General features: G+C 38.8%; 1 protein-coding gene across 1 annotated transcript; it reads right to left on the reverse strand.

Moving 5' to 3' along the window:
* Positions 1-1,957: 1,957 nt before the first annotated feature.
* LOC131032059 (alkylbase DNA glycosidase-like protein mag2) lies at positions 1,958-26,003 on the reverse strand. Its single transcript, XM_057962977.2, has 2 exons — positions 25,140-26,003; positions 1,958-2,598 (listed from the first exon to the last, which is right to left on the reverse strand). The coding sequence occupies exons 1-2, from the start codon at positions 25,590-25,592 to the stop codon at positions 2,170-2,172; spliced, it is 882 nt and encodes a 293-aa protein (XP_057818960.2). The 5' UTR covers positions 25,593-26,003; the 3' UTR covers positions 1,958-2,169.
* Positions 26,004-27,232: the final 1,229 nt, after the last annotated feature.

Here is a 27,232-nt window from a genome sequence, read left to right on the forward strand (position 1 = left end):
TTTTCTGTGTCCGCCCACTAGCTCTTCCCTCCATACTAACAACTTTTTTAGGGCCTGGGAATCTAGTCGGTAAGCATCAAGTCTAAAGTTGTCTTAAGAAGAACCTAGCCAACTCAAGCAATTACTACCCACATTAATAAATTTAAAGTCCACAATGAAACAAGACAAATGTCGTGGCCTACAAAGAGTCTCTGAAATCACAGCACATTATAGAGATGCTGAATATTATCTCAAAAAATCAGCAACAATAAATGGCTGGCATAGGTAATCTTTAAGGGCAGCACATAAATACCATAAGGCCAGAGGCATATCTGATCTCTCAGATGGACATAAAAAATCTGCCCATCTTTCAGACGAATCCTAGGAAAGGGCAGATGCAGAATGTTTTTCAAAAAACATATTTTGTAGATTCATACGAACCTTCATTCTGGAATAAGTTCATAACATAATATGTGTCATTAATAAGATTACGTAATAAATGAAAACTATCAGTGCTTGATTCTAAATGTATTAATTCTACTCAAGGTGAAAACCAAACAGCAAATTTACATGCCAGTCACAAACAATCTAAAACCATATCCTTTTATCCTATCTTAGCAAAAGGCTAAGCTAAACAAAAAGAAATTAAAGAACACTCTGCGTTTTTAAAGATCTAAATGTCATTGACTCATTGCAGCAATATTTAAAGTATAAAACCTCTAACAATCGATTAGAAATTTCAGGCATCACGCTTAAAACCCACATCCACACTCATAAATCACCACATAATTCAAGTTTCAATCTCTATATTCAAATTTTCAATATTAACTATTAAAAAAAATAGTCACTTTTATGAGTTTGACTACTTTAGGATCTACTGAATTGAAAAGTAGAAATTATCTGCTTGCAATGTGATCATTACAATTCCTCTGTTAACCTGATTGGTAAAGAACTTAGCCTGCTCAGTTACTTGCACCAGTTCATCACCGTCAATGATGAAGGAGTGCTCAATAGCATTTGATGATTGGCACAAATGGTTTAACACCTAGAAACTGTGTTTCACAATAGTAATCCTCTCTCAAGTTGTCCCCTATACAACAATTTCATTGGAAAATGGGAGACATCTGCGAAGGAAATTCAAATACAAATGCTTTGGAAAAACTGCATATTAACTCTGGTGTTAAATGATTCAACATGTTTGTCGAAATTCATATTACTGTCCACTGTTTTTATGCCTTTGACATCTGATTAAAGCTAATAGGTGTACAGATATGTTAAAATTAGACCTCATCTTCTTAGTAAGAATTTCAATAAAGGGCTTTAGTATTGTCGTGGATGAAAGCACTCACTTTAAAAATGTATGTCTAGGATACAGAAGAACCATGCTTAATATTTCAAACAGGTGCAAAGGGAATGGAAATACTCAAGGCCAATAGAATTCATACAACTATAAAACTGAGAATAGAAAGAGTAATATATCCAAGAACATATCTGCAATCTGTAAGTTTCATCTCAAATTTTCTTTTCCGACTGCAAGAACATTCTTTTCTGAATTACAATGAAGTGAATCACAGATGCACAAATGTAAAACATCGCAATAGTATATTCTAAATTCCCTTTACACACTTAAGGAAGTCACAGAAAAAAACAAATGAAAATGATGTTTGATATCAAACGTCTCTCCTAAAGGAAGAAAAAAAGTTCCCCGGAATGGGTTGAGCGAAGATGAGATACTAGAGTGCTTCTCATTTGCACATGAGACAGAAAGTGCGGTAACCTACTAGCATAAGACATGCAGTAGGCCACTCATCCTCTTGATTGAGGAGAATTGAATGTTCTAAATCCATTTATAGGTAACCTATTCAAATTACAAAACAAATTTGAAGCTTGCGTAGATCAAACCATCCAGGATGCCATTTCAATTTTTCACATTCCTGATTGAAAAGTAAATTATCAATTTGTCAACTGAGCCACAAAATAATGTCAAGAAATTCAAAATTGAAGTTAACAGCTCTTTGCTGGAAAGAGCAAATCAGTCAATAACAAATTGTGTGAGTCCATGGTAAATAGCAAAGTATAGAATCAACTTGCGTACAGAATCTCGTTAGCAAAAAAGAAAGTTCAAAAAATTACAGTAATCATCTATATCACACAGTTCCAAATCACACTGCTCAAAAGAATGCAGCTTCATTATGAAGAAACAATTGGGCTTTTTGTTCCAATAATTCTCCACATGTACCATGATCCTATAGACCTATAAGGTCTCCAGCTATTTGACAAATCTTCCATCTGAGCAGGAGTGGGCAGATCTTTGAGTCCATAAAGCTTCTGAAAACCTTTACGAACACCCAAATCCCCAACTGGCAATACATCAGGCCTGTGCAAAGCAAAGATCATGAACATGTGCACAGACCAGACCCCAATTCCCTTGACAGCAGTGAGGGAAGATATCAAAGAGGCATCATCCATTTCGAAAATTAGAGAATCTGAAAGGACTCCAGACATAAAATTGGATGCCAAGTCATGAATGTAACTCGCTTTGCGTTCTGATATGCCAATTTTCCGCATTTCTGCTGCTGAAAGTTTGGATATAGTTTCAGGAATAACACTGTTCTCCCCCTGCAAAAGGAACAGAAAACAATCTTTGGCCTTTCCAAATAACTGTAAAACCTAAGTTTATTTCCATGGAAAAACACTCAAGGGATTGCTCTTCTTTTCTTTTCTGCAAAGAACCCAGGAAATGAAGTGAACAATTTTTTTGTAGGTACATAACAATTCAAATTCATTTTAATTTCTGTTTTCAAATTTTCATAGACTACTTAAACAACTACAGTTGCCCCACAATGAACTTTATCCACCAGATCTTTTGAAATTGAAACTGGATGTTCTAAGAAATCTATAACAAATTGAAATATATTTTGAACATACATCCAAATATCTAAATTACCAGGATAGGCTTTCTGGGGTTCAGTAAGGCTTAGGTGCATCCATTTATATAAAACTATTAAAAAGTAAATGAAATTAACCTTAATGATAATATCTATTTGTAGTTAGTCAAGTGCCTTTTTATGTTTTTTCTTTGTGACTTCTGATGTGGGCTGCCATATACAAAAAACAGGGAAAACAGAGAACTGAGGGCATACCAAGACCTGTATCAGGAGAATAAGGGGAACAGTGGGGGTTTGGGCAATACCTTGTAGTGTAGCTGAATATTAAAAAAATAGGACGGAGATGGCAGGGGACGCCGGGACGTGTTTCCGGTACAGGGGTACTTTTGGATCATTTTCGGGGGGACGGCAGGGGACGGCTGTTAAAAAAATAGGGGGGTTTTTACAAATATAGAGAAATTTCTAATATGCATATCATAACAATGGCAAAGCATTCATCATAGGCATTAATACATTGCATTAGACTTGAATTGAGATTTCACAAGAGAATTGACAAAAATTTTACCAAAATTCAAATGTTTTTATGGCATTGCCAACAAACATGTGTCATAAACATCCATAACTATGAGATGACATAAACTGTAAATAGAAAAGTTAAAACATAGAAGTCCATAATCAGCAGTCTATCATAATGTCAAGACTCGGGATAAACTAAGAAAATATATGGCTGTCCATAATCAGTATATGGTAGGTCTAAGACTAAGAGTCTAAATCAAGATCAGAGCTAAAGTCTTTGTCTGAGTCACTATCAATATGAGGGGCTGCCTCCTCAACCAATGGAACCCCAAGCAATCCTGGAGGTGTTTCGTCCTCCTCAACTTGCATAGCATATTCAAGATTGACATCCCAACGTAAGGCTGGAGTCTGATGATACTCAGGAGTCTGGTGAGCCGCAATGCACTGTGAACAGTCACTAACTACTCTGATTGTCTAGAGGTAAGGTGTTTCCTCTTGACTGATTGGATGAAGCTATATGTGGATCAATTCCTCTCTGCAGCAAAGGAACTGGACCAATTCCTCTTTCACCTGCTGTTCACTCCTTAACTAGCTGCTTCTTGTCTTCTTGCTGCTCTTTTCCTATTTTGCAAATGTCAAAATGAGTGTCTTTTTCTTCCTTTTGTTTGTTAAATGCATTAGATTAGGGTTTGTTATATTTTAATGTTTATTTGGGATCTTGGTGGGGCCAGCCGAACCTCTATTGTAAATGAAAAATGTGTTTATTTATTTATTTTGGACTTGTAAAAATTCTGGGCCATAGGGGACGGCCAGCTGTCCCTGGGACAGTTGGCTATCCCCTGTCCTCCCCTACCGCCCAACAGCCGTCCCCAAAACATCCCGTGTTTTTGCCAAAAAAGGGATGCTTAGGAAACGGCAAATTCCCGTACCCACGTCCCCACTTCGTCCCTGGTATGGGTATGAGGGAAAAGGGGTAGGGGATGCATCCCTGTGGAACATAGGTTCTTACCAATAGTTAGAGAGGAAGGTAGAGATATGTAGATGGAGATGATGCTAGAGAACAAAAGGGGTATATATATATATATATATATATATATATATATATATATATATATATATATATATATATATATATATACAGAGAGAGAGAGAGAGAGAGAGAGATCTGAAACGTTGATGCTAAAAAAGTTACACAATCAATCTTATTGTTCTCAAAAATGAGAAACCCAAGTTCACCTGCAATCTATCTATGAAATAGCCAATCTCAATCAATGAAAAGCTTCAGGGCTTGGACAACATAACAAGGATTTGAATCCTCCTACTCTTCAGGCTCTGCAAAACCTAGGTGGGCGTACCTTTGATGCATTGACTCAAAACCCATTACACCCATATGGCAGCATCAACAAAAGCAGATAGATCTCATAAGGCTTAACAACTAGGAGGTTACTGCAAACGGGCTAGATCTACATTGACATCTCAACTAAGTTGAAGCATGAGATAGATGGAACAACTAAAACTACAAACATAAAAGTAAATTGATATTTGATATTTTAAATCTCTGAGAATCCCCAGAATCTACAAGACCAGTGCCTTATCCAAGGGCATGGAGTCATACATCAAACTATAAATGAAAACCTCTACTGCAAGTCCATCTTCATATTGACATGTTCCTCCATTAATGCCTTGCATAAATGCATTACTCAACTCAATCACCAAATCATCAGATCTTGAAAATATATTTCATTATCTATGATTGATTACAGAGTTTAAATTCTTCCTTGAAGAATACCCACAAACAATCACAACAATCTCCTTGAGATGACAAATTCCAGCCTCCTTGAGGATTTAATTTGTAACAAAGAAATACATATCTAGAGACAGTTTTGTGTGAATTTATGCATGTCTTACATACATAAGAAACTGCAACAAAAAACACCTACAACAAGAAAATATACTCCATTACTTGAAAGAAGACACTATATCTACAAACTTGGAAAAAACTCAAAATTGGAGACCAAGATTATGGAGCCTTGCTCACAAAAAATCGGGAACCCTTACAATGAGAAGAAATTCAGAATAAGAAGGAAGAGAAGAAAATCGGATTTCATCTCTGACAATGGCAACTGCCAAATCTTCTGCATTAACCTCCCACACACTTGGCCTGCAGAAAATCTTCTCTTTCTGACAGAAAAATATATTCTGAGATCCCGAGGTAACTGCCCCAAAAATACTTGTCGTGGGTTACACTTGATTGCAAAAATGGATTCCTTGTTCTGAGAGCTTTTCAACGATATACAACACGTCTACATTTGGGCAAAAAATAATCCCTCAGCCATCAATCTCTCGGATGAGCTTAGTCATTTAAATTTCTGCATTTTCACTATAGTCTAAAACTACATTTTTAACTTTGAATTTCCCGAGCAGATCTCTGCCACATGTCTTCTTCTAGATTGGCTCATGAGTCCCTCTGGACTCCACCTGTCCTGCCACCTTAGCACGGTCGGACCCACCACTTTCTTGTCTCTTCCTTGTCGCTGATCCGCAATGGATATTCATCATGCATCTCTACATAGCGGATCAGCGACCACCGTCTGATCATTTCCAACCGGCTTGTTCTTTATTTCTCCCTGAGTTACTTTCCTGCCGGGTCCCACCACTTGGTCGCCAAGTCACGCCGATTAGCCATTGAGCTACTTTTCGTCGCGACATAGCGACCACCGTTGGATCATCTGCGATCACCATTGATCTGCCTTAACTTGCCCACCCGTTAATTCGCCTGGGCCACTCTCTCTTCTAGCGGGCTCGCCACGTGTCACTTCCTGATTTGCACTGAGCCCACCTAGACGGCCCCCTCAACTGCCACCTCGCCAGTCGCGATGAGTATTCGACGGGCATCTTTCCATTGCAGTAAACCAACCACCGTTAGATCTCTTCGCCCGACCATCAAATCTGCTCAACTTGCTTGGCCTTTACCTTGGCTGATCTACTCCCTTCTACCGCGTGTCACCACGTCAGCCACTGGTTCGCTCATGAGATCCACCTGGGCACCACGTTGCCTTTGGTTCTGTTGGTTTGTTCGATATTATTCTTTCGGCCAAACTTCCTCCCTCGGCGAGTTGTTCACATGCCTCATCGAAACTGCAGTTTCATCAACACCTTTATTTTATCGGCGAGACCAATTCTGATCTCTTCAATGTACTTTATGTCGATGGAACTGATGCTTTCGGTGAATCCTTTTAGAGATCCATCACGGCCAAGGTTTGTTTGATAAGTCACTTTGCTGACATGCCACCTGACTACCATCTCATCACCGTTGGACCCACCACCGGACCTTGGTCTTATACCCTCTGCTCCGTCACGTGGCACCCCCCGATTGGCTCTGGGGTCCCTGTCCTACCACCTCAGCACTGCCTGGACTCACTATCGGAATGAAGCTCTTCATAACCGACTGCCTTAACTGCTTGCATTAACTGTCGGCCATAGTTCGCCGCTAGTGGTTTGTCGCCATGTTGCACGGAATAACCGTCGTGCACCTTTATATCGCAGTATAGCGACCATCGTCGGATCATCTGCGATCACCATTGATCTGCCCGACTTGCTCGCTGGTTAATTTTGCCCTTCTGCTACAAAATTTGGGCGCTTTGAGATGTGCGCGCACGCGGGGGGGCCACTGGATCGCTGAGCGGCTCCTTGTCAAAAGCCTGTAAGCTTTGACACTAAGGATAGATGCGGCTTTACTTTTAAATATTAAAACTCTCCTTCCCACCACCAATGTGGGATAAATGCTTCTTCATGCCTGGTGATGAAACTGCATGGAAGTTTCAAAACCCTTACCCTGTCTGCAACCACGCGACCCCATCTAGCTCACGGCAGGGAAGATTTTGGTTCTACACCTGCCAATTGCCTTTGCTTGGATTTTCTTCCGTTGATCGGATTTGTTGAGAGTTTCATGGCCCACATGACAGGCACGCAAGGGAAAGGTATTGGCTTCATTTTACCCCTTTTTTGAAATGGAGCTCAAGAATTGACTCAAATTTTATGAGTCCCAACAATGACTCTGATTGGGGATGGTTGATTGCAAGATCAACACAAGAATTCAGAAACTATGGTAGAGCAGACCACCCAAAAAAAGGACACTTCTCTTCTTCTCAAAAACAAGGGTTCCTTATTGAAAACCACACAACTGAAGCAAAGCAATTGTACAATATAGAAATTATTTACAAAATGGCCCCAAGCCATCAAAATTGAAATCAATGCTTACCTCTGTCAAACACATGATTTTCACTTCCATGAACTGAAGGTAAGCCTGAAATTTCCCTGTCATCTGCCTGATCACAAACACTGTCTCTTCTCATCAGCTCATCACATAAAAGATAATCAGCATGTTCATAATCATTCAATCTTTGAAAACTAAACCCCACTTCGAAATGCTAATCATCAAATGACACATAACTGTCATATTCTTTACAATTATTTTCCAGCTGAAAAGAAAAGTAACGTAACTCCCTCTAAAAGCTGGAAACATCAAGCACATGCCGATCACTAGTTTGCACAAAAGGGAAAAACTCATCCTTAATACTGTCTTGCAAACTAGAGAGGAAAACTTCCTCATAAGATGACTACATTTCAATATCTTGCTGATCACAATTTCTATCAGCACTTTGCAAACATGGAAATACATCATCAAGTAATGGTTCATTTGCCCCTTGCAAATCTGAGAAGACCACTTCAGATCTATCATTCTTTTTAACAGCAAAATCCACACAATGCATATCAAATTCTGAATTCATATCAGCATATGAATCCACATTATCACATATATCAACCTTATATGCATTTTCACCTTGTCTACTATTCAAATCAACTGTAGGGAAAGAATCAATATCATATGTGTCATACCTCACCCTCAAAAATATCATCAGTATCAAAACATCTACTGGTTGGGTATGAGAGACTGGGGACAATTCTGGACGTATACCTCTGAAGATCGGCAGCTAAGAGTTCTGAGATTTGTTCACTACTTAGTGAACGTTCTCCTTTATTTTCATTTTCCTTGGCTTTACCTTCTATGCTATAAACATTGTCCCAATCTAATGCAGGCATTAAATCTTTTGTGCTCATGTCTTTGTGCACATTTATTTTATCATTATAACAACTTGCATCTGCATCATTACCTTTATCATGCTGCTCATAAAGTGTTGCAATATGCTGCAACATAGTTTCATAACCTTGGTTACAAATACTTTGTGGATTGAACTTGACAACAAGGTCATCTATATTATTCAAATCTGAAACCTCAACAGGCTCATGATTATTTGAACAACTTATGTTCTCACAATTTTCTTCTTGCTCTGAATACACATCTGCACTGTCATGCTGAGAATAAGAATCATCTTCAACATCATAAAAGATATCTCCACTCACGGATTCATCTCCATCACCGTATTCAATATTATGTGCATTTTCAAATTTATTCATTTCAATCTCATCTATCCACTCTTTAATGTGTGCAACACTTTCTTCCCTCAAGGTTGAAGACTAATTGACTGAGTCAGGCTCATCAAGCTCTAAGAATAACTCAATCCAAATAGACTCATGGGGTCTAACATCAACTGGGAGCTCATTTAATGCAACACTAAATCTTTCATAAAAGACATATGATGACTCTTCCTTTCTCTTCCCTACTTTCTTTCTTAAAAACAAGATGAATTTATCTTGGATTCTTTGAAGATATTGTAGCGTCGTAAATTGTACGCACTTGCTAGAGTGGTACAATTTCACACCTAGTTTAGCACCCGCCTTGGCGCATTTTGTATTTGCATTGCATTTCCCCTTTAGCACTTAATTAATTAAATTAATTAGGTCTAAGGTCCTATTTTATCATTTCCTACATCATAAAGTTGGGCCCTTTCATTAAAGTGTGCCCCTTTCATTTTATTCCTCCAATGCATCATTTAATCAAAAACCCTAATTAGATCCTATTTTGAACTTGGGGGCTTGATTTCGAGGGTCAAAACATCTCGAAATCAGCTGTAACTTTGGGATTCTCTCTAAAATCATCATATCCGTCGGCCCTAAAAATTTGGTGAAAAGTTGTCGGGACCGTGGCGCCCGGTGCACATGGTCCCGGACATTTTTCCCGAAATTTTGGGAGCACGATCCAATCATAAAATAAAGCTTAACCCCAAGAAATTGGCGGGGTATTCAATCTCTAGGTCGGCCAAAATACGAATTTAAGACCTAGGGTTTCATACATAAGAGCTCTCTTTCTTCATTTGAAAAGATCCGATTTTTTATTTCCAGGACCTCATATGCAGCAAAAGAGCAGATCTTTGAAGACTTCAACAACATTCAACATCCATCCATCAAGCATTCATCAATTTCATTCATTCATTTAGGGCTTGGAAGACATTGAAGAACAATAGGAGATTACCGACTGAAGATTGGCTTGTACTCCTCCCTTGAGGGTTGGGTATGATTTCATGTTGTTTTCATGTCTTTGCATAAGCTTCAATATATCCTTTATTCATGCTTTAGATCACTTTGCATCTTGATTTAGAGCATTTACATTATCATTTACAAGCAATTAGGGTTTACTTTCTAGGTTGCTCTAGTTTGCTTTCTTGCATTTTAGGACCTTGCACACACACTAGGTCTGCACACACAATACATTTTACAATACAACTTGGCTATTCGTGGAGGTGGAAATCACCGAAGCGGGGGTTTGACTAAGGCAAAACCCTATATAGCCGCCCAAACACCTTTTTAGATATAAGTGCAGGTTTCGGAATTCGGACGACGCCGCAAGTTACAGATCCGGAAGAAGCAGACGGAGACCAAACAACACACCAAGTTTCAGAGCAAAAGACCAGGACAGGGGCGTGGAGCGCCCTGGTCCTGCCAGGACAGGGGCGCTGGGCGCCCTGGTCCTCCTGACAGACAGCATTTTCAGCATTTTTGACAGCTTTTCCAGAGTGCAAAAACAGCAGTTTCCGGAGCAGTTTCAGGGGCAGAATCAGGACAGTGGCGCCCGCGCCCCCGTCCCGAACATTTTCAGTCAGATTTTAACTCCGGGTACGCATTTGCATTCTTGTCTTGTCCTTGTGTTTACAGCTTTTCATTATTTAAGTTCAATTCTGCAATCTTGTCATTAGTCCATACTTGCACTTTGGGGTTAGGGATTGAACTTGCATCATTTCATCTTTCAATTACAACAAAGGAATAGAAATCCTAATAGGTAGCCCGTGGCTCTCTCTTCCACAAGAAGAAGTAGCCAATTGTGTGATACCTCTAGGCTCTTTCGTATTCCACAAGTGTGTGGTTGAAAGTGAGATTAGGGCATGTTTGCTTAGTGTCACTTTTTCTCCCACACATTTTTGGTGAACCCGACGTGAAGTCCAATCTTCTCTAATTTATGTTTTCAAATTTGAGTGTTTATGCTATTTCAAATTCAAATTTGTATTTACAAGTTTCAATTTCTTGCAAGATTCAAAAATTTAGAGGAAATTTTTGCTAAAACCCTAATTTTTCAATTCAAAGTTGAACTTGTGGATAGCTTAATTGATCAATAATTTCAAATCTGATTTAGGAACTCATTTGAATCGTAAATTTCATTTTCTAAATCTACATTCTAAGTGCTTTCATTGGTTAAAATTAAACATTTCCTTCTATTTTGCATGTGTTATCATTTGAAAGAGGAAAATTGTTGTCATGATGCATTCATTTCATAGATGTGATAATGGGTTGGCTTCCCTTGTTTCAATTTTTCCTTCTCCTAAAGAACCTCCCCTCATCCATAACAACATTTTAGTGTCTAAAAGAGTTGCTACCAATCCCTTTGAGACTCTCCCATGCTCTAAGGATGAAGACTTTAAGAGTGATCTTGACAACTCTCCTAAAATGTGCCCTTCCTATTTAGCTATCCTAGAGGAAGAGAGTGATATCATAAACACCTTTCTTAATGTTACTTCACCTTCCCTACATGATGCCTCTCTAAGTGAAAAGGTATTGATGGACATTGACTTATTTTCTCCTAAAGTTGGTCCTTCCAATGGGGGCATGTTAGTGCAACAAGAGGTTATGAACACTTCTTTCAAAGATCTCCTTCCTAAGCATGAATCTTTGGAGACATATGTTCATGTTCCTCCTAAAAAACACTCCCTTCATGAGGATCCTTTTGTGCAAGAAGATGACATGATCCCTACATTTCCTATTGATGGCATTTCCTTTTCTAACAAAATTCCCACTAGAGATGATGAATTAATGATAAATGCTTACCCTTCTCCTAAAGTTTGTCTTACCCATAAGCATCCCTTAGAGAAAGAAGATGAAATAATAAGCAAATTCCTTGATTCTCTCTCCCCTAAAGATCATATTGAACATATTTTGAGGAAAGAGGATGAGTTTAACACATCTATTGATTCTCTCCCTCCTAAGGATGCGGAATTAATAAACAATGTTATCTCCTCTCCCGAAATTGACAATACTTCAAACATTCCTTTCAACAACCTCACTATTTGGGATGAACCATTAGAAGAAGGTATAGATTATTCTCTACCCCTAGCCAAAGGGGATGAAATAAAGATTGGAAACTCCCTTGATAGTTTCTCCCCTTCCTTGAATTTCAATTATTCTCCCTCTAAAAATAAAGCATCTCCCTCTCCTCAACTTGGTTCTACTCATAAGGAAACCCTAGTTCAAAGCAAGATGGTTAACATCTCTTTCAAAGATCTCCCTCTCAAAAGTGAGACTTTAGAGAGTAATGTTGATCCTTCTCCTAGAGAGTTTATTCCCCATGTAGATCCTTTGATGATAGAGGATGATATGACCTTTCCTAGTATTACTCTCCCTACTAGAACATCAATGCCTATTCCTTGTCTCTCTCCTAAAATTGATTTAATCCATGATAAGATTTTAGTGCAAGAGAAGACTATCAACAATTCTTCCAACGCTTTTGTTCATTCTCCTAAACCATCCTCAATCAATTTGATACATGTGAATGAGACACCTAATAAACCTCTCTTCACTGTCCAAGGTGCTTGTCCTTCTCAAAATTCTCAACCTTTAAATAAGCCTATCTTAGTGGTTCAAGGTGGTTATGCTAATGATTCTTTTTGCACTCCTAAGAAACCTATTATTACTGTGCAAGGAGGTTATTCTTCTAAGAGCCCTTATGAGTATGCTAAGCAACTGACTAGAGAAAGTTATCATGCGGTTGCTCATACCTATAACACAAGAAACAATAGGCAACCTAATCCTCCTCCAGTTATCCCAACTTCACTACCTCCTTCTCAACCAATTCTTCCGCAAGCTCCGCGTATTTCACAAGTTCTTTGTAAGGAATATGATCTCATAGAACAACTTAAAGCTACTCCTGCTAAGATATCCCTTTGGGATTTGATTCAAACTTCTTCCGCTCATCATGGAATGTTACAAGATGCCTTGAAAGATTTGAATGCTCCTCCACCTAATACATCTAGTAATATAGTGTCTTTGGTTAACTCTGTGATGAATCCTAAAGCTCAAATTGTGTTTGCCCAAGATGAGTTGCCTACTAGTGAAATTCAACATCAATATGATCCCTTGATGATTGTGGTTATCGTAAATGACACTGCTATAAGACGAACACTAGTAGATAATGGCTCTGGCCTTAATGTATGTAGCATTAATCTATTGCATAAGATGAATGTGGATACATCCCTTATTGAGCCTGACTCTCGTCCCATTCGAGGCTTTGATAATGTGGCTAAGTCTTCATTAGGTATTATCACCTTACCCATCACAGTGGGACCTATTACTTTGCCTACTCCTATCCATGTTATGTCGGGAAATCTAACATACGACTTGTTATTAGGGAGACCTTGGATTCACAGTATGCAAGCTGTCCCCTCTACATTGCATAGACAAGTTAAATTCATTTATAACAATAAGACATATACCTTGATAGGTGATACTAATCTTCAAGCTTGTTTGCAAACATCTACTTCCAAAGGGAGTTCTTCTAAGCCTTCCTCTTCTATTGATGACTCGTTAAACAAGATACCTATGGATGAATCATCACCCTCTAATAATCAAAATTCTTTGGATGAGTCTAAAGCTCCTGAAGAAGATACTTCTCGACTTGAGTTTACACATGAAAAGGTTTTTGATCCTGAGAAGGTTCTCGCAGAAGACGATTGGGGATCCCTTGATTTTAATCCCACCTTTGTAGGTGAATATAGGGTTCCTCCTAGAGATCTTAAAGGTAAAAATAAGGAAGAAACTAGAGATCAATCAGTCTTACTTGAACCTATGAGCAATAATTTTGTGGCCGCTTCTCAAACTTCTTCTCCTCACACCTTTAATTCTGAAGAATTTGATTCTTTGTCTTATGAAAAACCACCTTCTCTTCCTGAAATGGCTGATCGTTATGGTCGTGGTTTTCGCATTTTTGCTAAGCATGGGTATCATGGAAATGGTTGTGGCGCTCATGAACAAGGGATAAAAGTTCCTCTAGAGACTAATTTTCACAATTATGCCTTTGGACTTGGCTATAATCCCTGCAAACATACCAAAGCATCTAAAAGACCATCTCTTAATGTGAATGCTATATTTAGTAGTGATGATGATCTCACTTCAACTAAATCATCTTCTACTTCTATCAACTCTCATTCCCCTCATAAGGAAATCTTGGCGATGAACAAATCTCTTTATGAATCCCCTCAAATTTCTAGATCCACTTATGAATCTTTATCTCCTATTCATCACAAAGTCCTTTCCTCCAGGGATAAGGCTCTAATAAATTACACTCATCTTTCTTCTAAGATTTCTCGTAATTGTCCTTCTTCAATTTTTATCATTTTATACATGTTTTTGATCTCACTTATAGTTGAGCATTTAGCATGTCATATTCAAATACCTCATTCAATCCATCATGTCTTTAAATAACATTAATGGCTATTATGTTGCTCATCATTATGTGACATTGGTAGCTCATTTACTGGGGGCTCATTGTCATTCATGATGGTACAATTTCAAGTGCAATCATATATTTTTTGAAGCAACATAATAGCCTAATTTTCTATGTTATCTCTTGTTCCTATGGGGACAAGAGTGATTTCATACATCTCTTCTTTTGCTTATGTCCAAATCTCTCCCTAGAAGATTGTGTAAGTCCTTCTCATTGAGGCAATGATCTTTTCTTATTTTTATCTAAGGATCCACTTTTTTCCTATTTCGTGGATGGTGTGAACTTTATTACTTGATGTTATTCCTTGTATGCATTGGTTGTTGTTTGTTCAAGGATTCTCTCTTACAAGAGGTGTAAGTCCTTGACTATAACCTCTTTTGCACTTGATGAAATACATCCATAATGAATTCACTCTCCCAATTGGGTTAAAAAGAGCGTCATCTTTCATTAAGAATCACTTTCACCTCGCAAAAGAAGGAAGTATTGCATTCTTATTCTCTTCTTTGTCTTATTCTAGAAGATGTTATATTTGTCTAAGACAATTCCTCTTGGGGATAGGTGTCTTTTGTACAAAGATCTCTTCTCCTCTAAGGATCTCCTTTACACATACTACAAGATATCCCTTTTCAACTATCTTATCCTTGCTTAAAGAGTGCAAAACCCTCTTGCTTGGATCTATGACATTGTTGCATTTTTGGGGTATCTTCTTTTGAGATGAAGGTAGGTATCCTTGTTCTACTTTGCTTATGACATAAACATTACACTTTTTGAGCAATGGGTCATTCTCGAAACCAGAGCACAGACTCTTAGAGCGAGATGTCTCCATTTTTCTTTTATGCAAGGTGATTATTCTCGGAACCAAAGCACAGACTCTTAGAGCGAGATGTCACGCTTTTATACATATACAGGTTGTAGCATACTCGGGCATAGACTCCTATGAGATGCTTCTAACCTCACTTACACACACATGCACGAGGTTGAGTGGAACTAGCGGCATAAGGCTAGACTTTCTCACTCTCCTCCCTTACATGGATCACCTAGACAAGATCTAGGGGCGAGAAGTCCATGTTTTCTCTTTCACTATTCTTCTCATGGATCACCAATGTGTGTATTCATGCTTTTTTCCTTTCTTTTCTTCTCTTTGCATTTTGTTTCCATTTTTCATCTTGTGTTAGAGAACTCTCAAATCCTCACACTCTTTGTTGTGTTGGAATTGAGATTTAGTCCTCTTTCTTACCAAATGATTCTCCATTAGTTTTTGATCTCATATCAAATCTTCTTGTGAGCATTTGTCATCAATTTTCTTTAACAATTCGAAGTGGTAAACATGATACCCTGTTTCAACTCACTAAAATTAGCAAGCCGAAACAGGGGGGGGCATATAGCTACCCTCGAATTTTCATCACCTTCCTTAGTAAGCATTAGGTGATTTTGTGATCTAACACGTGTGTTTTGTAGGGTGCGGTCCCTAACTGTGTACTGCAGATACCGCTGGGGGCTTCGTTCGACAGACTTATAGATATATCCTTTTTCAAATAATGTTTACTTTTCTGTACTTTAGCTTGCATATGCACGTAGTGTTCATATGACCGCTAAAGTGGGGGCTAAATGTAGCGTCGTAAATTGTACGCACTTGCTAGAGTGGTACAATTTCACACCTAGTTTAGCACCCGCCTTGGCGCATTTTGTATTTGCATTGCATTTCCCCTTTAGCACTTAATTAATTAAATTAATTAGGTCTAAGGTCCTATTTTATCATTTCCTACATCATAAAGTTGGGCCCTTTCATTAAAGTGTGCCCCTTTCATTTTATTCCTCCAATGCATCATTTAATCAAAAACCCTAATTAGGTCCTATTTTGAACTTGGGGGCTTGATTTCGGGGGTCAAAACATCTCGAAATCAGCTGTAACTTCGGGATTCTCTCTAAAATCATCATATCCGACGGCCCTGAAAATTTGGTGAAAAGTTGTCGGGACCGTGGCGCCCGGTGCACATGGTCCCGGACATTTTTCTCGAAATTTTGGGAGCACGATCCAATCATAAAATAAAGCTTAACCCCAAGAAATTGGCGGGATATTCAATCTCTAGGTCGGCCAAAATACGAATTTAAGACCTAGGGTTTCATACATAAGAGCTCTCTTTCTTCATTTGAAAAGATCCGATTTTTGATTTCCAGGACCTCATATGCAACAAAAGAGCAGATCTTTGAAGACTTCAACAACATTCAACATCCATCCATCAAGCATTCATCAATTTCATTCATTCATTTAGGGCTTGGAAGACATTGAAGAACAATAGGAGATTACCGACTGAAGATTGGCTTGTACTCCTCCCTTGAGGGTTGGGTATGATTTCATGTTGTTTTCATGTCTTTGCATAAGCTTCAATATATCCTTTATTCATGCTTTAGATCACTTTGCATCTTGATTTAGAGCATTTACATTATCATTTACAAGCAATTAGGGTTTACTTTCTAGGTTGCTCTAGTTTGCTTTCTTGCATTTTAGGCCCTTGCACACACACTAGGTCTGCACACACAATACATTTTACAATACAACTTGGCTATTCGTGGAGGTGGTAATCACCGAAGCGGGGGTTTGACTAAGGCAAAACCCTATATAGCCGCCCAAACACCTTTTTAGATATAAGTGCAGGTTTCGGAATTCGGACGACGCCGCAAGTTACAGATCCGGAAGAAGCAGACGGAGACCAAACAACACACCAAGTTTCAGAGCAAAAGACCAGGACAGGGGCGTGGAGCGCCCTGGTCCTGCCAGGACAGGGGCGCTGGGCGCCCTGGTCCCTGGGACAGGGGCGCTGGGCACCCTGGTCCTCCTGACAGACAGCATTTTCAGCATTTTTGACAACTTTTCCAGAGTGCAAAAACAGCAGTTTCCGGAGCAGTTTCAGAGGCAGAATCAGGACAGTGGCGCCCGCGCCCCCGTCCCGAACATTTTCAGTCAGATTTTAACTCCGGGTACGCATTTGCATTCTTGTCTTGTCCTTGTGTTTACAGCTTTTCATTATTTAAGTTCAATTCTGCAATCTTGTCATTAGTCCATACTTGCACTTTGGGGTTAGGGATTGAACTTGCATCATTTCATCTTTCAATTACAACAAAGGAATAGAAATCCTAATAGGTAGCCCGTGGCTCTCTCTTCCACAAGAAGAAGTAGCCAATTGTGTGATACCTCTAGGCTCTTTCGTATTCCACAAGTGTGTGGTTGAAAGTGAGATTAGGGCATGTTTGCTTAGTGTCAATCTCCCTATCAATTTCTTTCAAATTTGACAAAGGATTTTCAGATCTAGGAACCACATCTAGATCCATCAAATTTGAAACTTCTATTGAACCATTACCATGACAATACATCATTTACTATTTTACCAACTCATTGCAAAACACATGCAGTCATTAACTTCAAAACCTGACATACTTCAGACTAAAACTTATTTCAATGAAGTATGCAACCTTAAAACCAAAATTCCTTTTCCTGGTGACTTGCTTCACCTTATAAGGAACAAAGTTATCTCATAAAAAATTTGAGGAATACTTAGGGTAAATTTGCTGCTGCCATCCACTTCACCTCTGACTGAAAATTTGAAGAGCACCTCCAAATCTCAGGTTCGTTCTTACAGAGTCACCACCTCCCTGAAGAGGAATAAAATTTAACCACTGATCTTCACTCTGAAACACTTTCAGATTTCTGGGTACTCGACACAGCAGAGTCGCATAATATTTTTTTATTTCTCAGCAACAAAATTTCCAGGACACTTTCAGATTTGTGAACCTCTAAGACTCTTCCCCAAATGACTTTGGGCAGACTCATGGATTTGACTGCAATCAACAAGGTGAATACAACTTCTCTCAACCTTACTGAAAATGCAATTACAAGACACTCTCCCTCCCCAGCGGAGTCGCCATTTTTGTTGTTCTCAAAATTGAAAAACCCAAGTTCACCTGCAATCTATCTATGAAATAGCCAGTCTCAATCAATGAAAAGCTTCAGGGCTCGGACAACATAAAAAGGATTTGAATCCTCCTACTCTTCAGGCTCTGCAAAACCTAGGTGGGTGTACCTTTGATGCATTGACTCAGACCCATTACACACATATGGCAGCATCAACAAAAGCAGATAGATCTCATAAGGCTTAACAACTAGGAGGTTACTGCAGATGGGCTGGATCTACATTGACATCTCAACTAAGTTGAAGCATGAGATAGATGGAACAACTAAAACTACAAACATAAAAGTAAATTGACATTTGATATTTTAAATCTCTGAGAATCCCCAGAATCTGCAAGACCAGTGCCTTATCCAAGGGCATGGAGTCATACATCAAACTGTAAATGAAAACCTCTACTGCAAGTCCATCTTCATATTGAAATATTCCTGCATAAATGCATTATTCAGCTCATTCACAAAATCATCAGATCTTGAAAATATATTCCATTATCTATGATTGATTACAGAGTTTAAATTCTTCCTTGAAGAATACCCACAAACAATCACAACAATCACAACAATCTCCTTGAGATGACAAATTCCAGCCTCCTTGAGGATTTAATTTGTAACAAAGAAATACATATCTAGAGACAGTTTTGTGTGAATTTATGCATGCCTTACATACATAAGAACCTGCAACAAAAACCACCTACACCAAGAAAATATACTCCATTACTTGAAAGAAGACACTATATCTACAAACTTGGAAAAAACTCAGAATTGGAGACCAAGATTATGCAGCCTTGCTCACAAAAAATCGGGAACCCTTACAATGAGAAGAAATTCGGAATTAGAAGGAAGAGAAGAAAATCGGATTTCATCTCTGACAATGGCAACTGCCAAATCTTCTGCATTAACTGCCCACACACTTGGCTTGCAGAAAATCTTCTCTTTCTGACTAAAAAATATATTCTGAGATCCCAAGGTAACTGCCCCAAAAATACTTGTCGTGGGTTACACTTGACTGCAATAATGGATTCCTCGTTCCGAAAGCTTTTCAACGATATACAACATGTCTACATTTGGGCAAAAAATAATCCCTCAGCCATCAATCTCTCGGATGAGCTTAGTCATTTAAATTTCTGCATTTTCACTATAGTCTGAAACTACATTTTTAACTTTGAATTTCCCAAGCAGATCTCTACCACATGTCTTCTTCTGGATTGGCTCATGAGCCTCTCTAGACTCCACCTGTCCTGCCACCTTAGCACGATCGGACCCACCAATTACTTGTCTCTTCCTTGTCGCTGATCCACGATGGATATTCATCGTGGATCTCTACATAGCGGATCAGCGACCACTGACCGATCATTTCCAACCGACTCGTTCTTTATTTCTCCCTGAATTACTTTCCTGCTGGGTCCCACCACTTGGTCGCCAAGTCGCGTCGATTAGCCATCGAGCTACTTTCCGTCACGACATAGCAACCACCATCGGATCATTTGCGATCATTGTTGATCTGCCTTGACTTGCCCACCCGTTAATTCTCCTGGGCCACTCTCTCTTCAAGCGGACCCACCACGTGTCATTTCCTGATTTGCACTGAGCCCACCTGGACTGCCACCTCGCCAGTCGCGGTGAGTATTCGACGGGCATCTTCCCATCACGGTAAAACGACCGCCGTTAGATCTCTTCGCCCAGCCGTCAAATCTGCTCAACTTGCTCAGCCTTTACCTTGGCTGATCTACTCCCTTCTACCGCATTTCACCACGTGTCAGCCACTGGTTTGCTCATGAGATCCGCCTAGGCACCACGTTGCCTTTGGTTCTGTTGGTTTGTTCGATATTATTCTTTCGGCCAAACTTCCTCCCTCGGCAAGCTATTCACATGCCTCATCGAAACTGTAGTTTCATCGACACCTTTATTTTATCGACGGGACCAGTTCTGATCTCTTCGATGTACTTTATGTCGATGGAACTGATGCTTTCGGTGAATTCTTTTAGAGATCCATCGCGGCCAAGGTTTGTTCGATAAGTCACTTTGATGACATGCCACCTGACTACCATCTCATCACCGTTGGACCCACCATCGAACCTTGGTCTTATACCCTCTGCTCCGCCACGTGGCACCCCCTGATTGGCTCCGGGGTCCCTGTCCTGCCACCTCATCATTGCCTAGACTCACCGTCGAAATGAAGCTCTTCATAACCGACTGCCTTAACTGCTTGCATTAACTGTCGGCCATAGTTCACCGCTAGTGGTTTGTCGCCATGTCGCAAGGAATAACCATCGCGCACCTTTATGTCACGGTATAGCGACCATCGTCGGATCATCTGCGATCACCGTTGATCTGCCCGACTTGCTCGCTGGTTAATTTTGCCCTTCTGCTGCAAAATTTGGGCGCTTTGAGATGCGCGCACACGTGGGGGGCCCATCGAATTGCTGAGCGGCTCCTTGTCAAAAACCCGTAAGCTTTGACACTAAGGATAGATGCGGCTTTGCTTTTAAATATTAAAACTCTCCTTCCCACCACCAATGTGGGATAAATGCTTCTTCATGCCTGGCAACTGAAACCGCATGGAAGTCTCAAAACCCTTACTCTGTCTGCAACCATGCGACCCCATCTAGCTCACGGCAAGGAAGATTTTGGTTCTACACCTGCCAATTGCCTTTGCTTGGATTTTCTTCCGTTGATCAGATTTGCCGAGAGTTTCATGGCCCACATGACAGGCACGCGAGGGAAAGGTACTAGCCTCATTTTACCCCTTTTTTGAAATGGAGCTCAAGAATTGACTCAAATTTTATGAGTCCCAACAAATCCAAAAGCAACTAAGAAACGAAGAGTAACATCAAATCCAGAAAATGAGGATGTTTTTAGAAATAATATATTTCAAGTTTTATAATTTCAGATTGTCTATGTTGCAGAGGATTTGGCCTATATTTCCACTAAGATAATTCCTAGAACCCTTCCAAGAGAAGCCCCACTAAGAAATCTGCAAAGGTTTTGTTAAAAGCTGCTGTAGGAAAAAAAAAATCACAGGAAAGCTAAATTTTTTGGAGAGTGATATATTTGAATGTTCTAGGTTGGAAGAATTGAATTTTCCTTTTTAAAGCAATCAACATAACTTGCTTTCAAACTACCCTAATCAAATAAGGTATGTGAGGGATGAGGGTATGGGGTTTAAATTGGTAATTGATTCAACCCAAGCCTCTAGGTCCTGCAATTTTATGTACTGCAATGATGCTGGTATAGCAACAAAAGCACAATCAAGAAAGATTTCCTTTTGTAAAGTTTGTGATGACAATGAACATTTAATCCAAAAAAAGAATCAGAAAGAGCACACAATGATTTTAATCTAAACTATACTAGCACACAGATTCCTAAACCAAAATGACTAATACCAAAGATTAAACTTCTACAAAACAAGCATACGCTAATCTACCATAAAAACAATGCTACACCAGTTGAACATGAAAATTGGAAATCCTCCAAGAGCAAGAGGAGCTTCAAATGTGGAGCAACTTTGTTGGCATAACAATGCGGTCCTTGAAAAGACAAATCCCTCTATACTTGTTCTGCCTCCTATGATCACCCAATTGTTGGGTCAATTTCAAAGGTAAGGATAAGGCAGTTAAGGGGAATTGAGATGCTGAGAAGGAGCTAATAGTATTTGATTGCATCTAGTTCGAAAACTGATTGTGGTAATGATCTCTAAGAAAGCTTTGGCAAAGTTTGTGTTGCAGCTTGGAGGCTTTCTAAAACTGGACGCTTCCAAATGACCAGGATTGCATACTTTGTACGTGAACATTGGTTGGGTATGGTTGGCAGCAAAAGTGGATTTAAATTGAACAAAACTTGAACAGGAGCACAAGAGAAACTAGGATTTTGGAACTAATTTAGGAATGTGAAACAGATTAGTTTTTCCTAAATTTTGGGGGCAACCAGAGGCCAGCTAATAAAAAAATATTAATAATATTCATTGCTTAATATAAGGAATAACTTAGAATTAAGTTTAAAAGAAGAGATCCAATAACCTATGATAGTTTCTAGAGCAGAGCATGAACAAGCACTATATTTTCCTAAATTTTGGGGGCAGTGAGAGCAGGGCTAATAGAAATAATATTAACGATATTGATATTTTCAAATTAAAAATAACTTAAAAGTTTGTTTAAAAGACGAGCTCCAATAATCCACAATAGTTCCTAGAGCAGAGTATAACTATTGGATGTTGCAAGAGCGAAGTATAACTTTACAACTCAACTGCTAGAAAACTAATGCCTGCCTAGAGTTCTGTTGCAAACTCCAAGCACTGTTTAATGTACTGAAAACAAGAAAAATGTGGATACATCTTTTGGACTCTTTTATGAAGTGTCACATCATTAGCTAAAACATCCAAAATTCTTCTGTAATGTTGTTTGCCCACCATTCATCTAAATCAGATAGATTTGTCATTCACAACCTTTCCAAGTCTCTTAAATAGAGAGCCGGAATATCTGTTAAATGTATCCATGCTGCTTCTAAGCCTGACTGATCTCATTTTGGCGATTATTCAAGCATCAAAAAAAATGTCTTCTTACTTTCTAGGATGTTTCAGATTTAGAATCAGACATGCTAGAACCTATAATAATACTAACATTGAAGTAAATTTTTGTTTCAGATTTATAACCAAACCTTGCTCTAGATTTACAGCCACCGATCCAACCCAGTCCATTTGTGGTCTGCTGCAGATTTTAGTTACCAGGTAATCAACTATGCTAATTATTGCACCCATTTGTGGTTACAAGCTTTGGTAGAATGCAACGACATCCAAGCAGACATCTTTAACAGGAAAATGATAAGCAAAGGAATGAAAGCATTAAAAAATAAGGTCGAGAAGTATTTTTTTATTTTTTCGTGGGTTTAAAATTGATGGCTGCAGGGGACATCACAGGGATATTGGTGATGGCAGGTCATCCCCACAAGGCCCTAAAAAAGGATGGCATTCCAGGAAACCATAGTAGCATTACATTTACACAGCAAATTGATAGGGTAAATAAAATTTTAGCACACATGTTTAAAACAGAAAAACAGAGGAAAAAATGGCAGATTGAATTCTAAACCCTAAAAGATGACAATATTTTTGAACAAAACATGATATAAATGTAAAAATAACACGGATTATTCAGTGACCTGTGTTTTTCTAAAACCTGGGTTTAACCAGGTCAAAGGCATGTCAGTTTGACCCAGCATGGCCTAGTTGCTGGGTGCTGATTAAACATGTTTTGATCTTGTTTAATGTTTCTCTGAAGACCAACACAATAAACTACCACAACAGGTTTGCTAATGACAAATAATTTAATAAAAAACCGTGCCACCATACAAGCACGAGACAATTTCTGATTACATAACAAATGTACTAAGCACCACATTTTCACTAATGACCCAATAAATTAACCAAGCCACCAGCGAAGCATTAGACTCTTTCTGAATACAAAACAAATGGAATAAGCACCACATTTTGCTAGCGACCTGATATATAAACCAAACCACCAACCACCAAGGATTAAATTATTTCTGGGTACCTAAGAAATGAATCAAGCACAACAACTTTAATATCAGCCACAACAAATAAGCTAAGCCATTAGCAGAGCACTATACTGTACCTGAAAACGTGGCAATGAGTTAAGCACCGCATTTTAGTGATGGCCATATAAATGAAAAAAAAGCTACCATCCATCCATATTATGATGATAACCTGATTTCAAGTCCCACCATGGATGCTTGTGTGTTGTAGTATTTGAGGGTATGATAACACCAGCCAACACATGCAGCAGCAGAATGCAACTCCTAAGCTCACTTTGGCAAAAATAAATGCCCCAATGATGCTATTATAATAATGATAATGACTATTGCCGTGACAACTTTTATATGATGAGTTATTTTAATTCCAATCACACCTTGGATGATTCATTGAAGGAACCGTCAGCATTAAATATTCCAATCAGTTGATCCTCAAAAATGATATTTAAGAAGCCCACACAGCTTGGGGCAACTAGTAATAAAAAATGATGTTCCGGGAAACTAATAAGCTGTGATGATTTCACACTACAGACTCAGTATACATTTCCACGGAAGAGGATTTTGTTGTAAGGAAATTTTGAAATAAAAGGTTTAATTTATGGCAATGCATTTTGTGTTGCCACTAAGATACCTGGAAGCTTAGTAAAGTGTAACCATTTTAAGAACCCAAGCCCATCCTCATATTCACTAGAAGCTCTAGCTTAACATTTGCCCTAACTTTTGATCAAATAGGATGAGCTAGAGTAATGAAGGAAAATGGGCTTTGAAAGTTAGCCCCATGGTCAAACCCTCATGAGACATAATAGTTTGCTGGAATTTGGTGAAATACAGCATTGAAGTTACAAGTCCTGGGTAAAGTGTAGATATATTAAGAACCCAAACCCATGCCACATTCACTGCAATCTCTACCCTTATGTTAACCCTAACTTTTGGTTGAATACGATGAGCTTGGTAAGAAAAAATAGCTTCCAAAGCGAGCCCCGGATTCAAGCATCCACAAGACGTGATCAGTTGTTGGAATTGCATAAAATTCCTCATCCAACTTGCATATGGCATGACTGTGAGGCAAGGGATATCCCTCCGGCAATAAAAGGTAACTACTTAACAATTCTTTTTAAAATGACATTTAAGAATAAAAACCCTTCAAAGGTGCTCTCTACACTTGACTGAGAAAATAATCGAATCAAAAATATAGAGTAGTGTATCATAGCATCAATCATTTTTCTTAAAAAAGTCGAGCATTTTATTCGAATTGTCACAAAAACAAAATAGTGCTAACTTGTGAATAATGAAAATAGTGTACCTCACAAAGAGAAACCAAGCGGTTGTGTATCGAAGCTGCTGCCTTTGTTGCAAGCTGTTGATACACAATGCTTCTGACAAGCGACTGAAAAGCACTCTGGCATTTCTCAAACTTGGGGGTGTCATGCATTTCTATAACAGAACTCAATTTCAAGTCGCATTCTTTCAGGTGTTTAATGGCCATGACAACATCATCCTCTGAAGACAAAGTCTTAAGCTCTGTTGTAGGGCGATCCAAAATAATAGCTTCTTCCTTATGTTGTACTGATAAATTTCTGATCTTTCTAGAAGGGAAATTGATCGTGCAAGATGCTGCAGTGGCTGTGATGGTTTTTTTAGATTTCTTGGTGATTTTTGGTTCATGGGTGTTCGGTAATTCTTCTTGTTTGTGATCAGGATGCGGGTTTGTCACACTATTGTTAGTAATGGAGAGCCTTGGCCTTTTAGTTTTCATTGCACTTCTAATCTTGTTAAAAAAAATTAACGGCTTAAAGACCAAAATTTTGTTGTTTGCAGAGAAGATTCTGATAAACAGTTTGTGAAGAGCAAGCAGAAAGCAGAATGAGTAAATAGGTTTGATGAGGGTTTCAAGTGTTCAAAGTTTTTAGGACATCTCGAAACGCTGACTTTCGAAAATCTGCTCAAAGTTTTCTCTGCACATCTGGAAAAGCGGACTTCCTTTTTTTAATTAAATGGAGGATTTTGTATCATTGTATTCGAAGGAACAAAATAATAATCAAATCATAACGACTATTTTGATCAAATGGTGGGGATTCTTGCTGAAGTTTCAAACCTCGAAGGGTATACTACGTCAACAATTGAAGGATTCCAAGATCTTGTATCTTGATTTACTCATGGCATGTGGAGTCGAGCATTTGCATTTTGTCTTGTGGTACAATCCTAACTTAAATGTTAGTCTATGTGAGCAACAATGTTGGTTCGAGTTGTGGGTTTGTTCTCTATTGGTTCTTAGTTCAATTTTGAGGTTCGGATTAATCTAATGGACATGGTTTGCAAGCGATTGTGTGCATCTCTTTGGAATTAGTACCACCTTAGTTTGCCCTTCCTGACCCCAACATAGCAGTTTGTAACCCTAAGGTAAGGCAAGTTGGGCGCTGGGTTGAGTCATGAGATACCCTAGGGTAAAAAAAATCAAAATAATACACTAGCAATCACACCTTGGTGTGCAATGGGTAATGTCGAAGAGGCATGGAAGGTCAATTAGGGAAAACTTTGGTTTATAATTTGCATAAATTTATGTAGTACATGAGTCAATTGGTAGGCCATTTAGAAAATGATGTTGTTTGTGCAATAAAGGTCTTAATGGAGGAGTGATAGCTTCAAATCAACTATGCATCCACTTACAAGGATTGAAATACAACTAAAACAAAACCTCTGAACCAAGAAGATAATCAAGTTCCATTACTGATAGCCTCATGGTATGTTTGCAATAGGGTGAGAGGGAGAGAGAGGTAGAGATACAAATAGAAAGAGGGGGAGAGAGGGAGGGGGTAAAGAGATAGAGATAAAGAAGAGAGAGAGAGAGAGAGAGAGAGAGAGAGAGAGAGAAAAATAAAGAGGGACAAAGAGGAAGGGATAGATAAAGATATAGATAGAAAGTGATATATAAAGAGGGGGAGAGATATGGTGGTAGGTAGAGATAGAGAGATAACGAGATAGAGATAGAGGGACAAATGAAAGAAGAAATATGGAGAGATGGAGATAAAGAGGAAAAGAGATATAGATATAGAGGTCTAAGAAGAGGGAGAGGGAGAGAGGTGGATAGATAAAGACAGACATGTCTAGAGATAGGGGGAGAGGTAGATATGAAGATAGAGTGAGAGAGGAAGAAGGAGACAAGCAGATAGAGAGATAGAGAGAGGTAGAAGGAGAGATAAAGATAGAGAGAGGAAGAGATAAAGAGATATAGAGGAAGAGGGATAGAAGAGAGATTTAGATGGTGAGATAGAGTGATTAGAGAGATATAGATATAAGGATATATAAAGAGGGGGGGAAGGAAAGAGGGATAAAGAGATAGACAAAAAGAGAGAACTAGATATATAAAAATAGATATGGAGAGAGAGAGAGAGAGAG

The sequence above is a fragment of the Cryptomeria japonica genome, chromosome 4, assembly GCF_030272615.1.
Source record: "Cryptomeria japonica chromosome 4, Sugi_1.0, whole genome shotgun sequence".
In the NCBI taxonomy this organism is placed as follows: domain Eukaryota; kingdom Viridiplantae; phylum Streptophyta; class Pinopsida; order Cupressales; family Cupressaceae; genus Cryptomeria; species Cryptomeria japonica.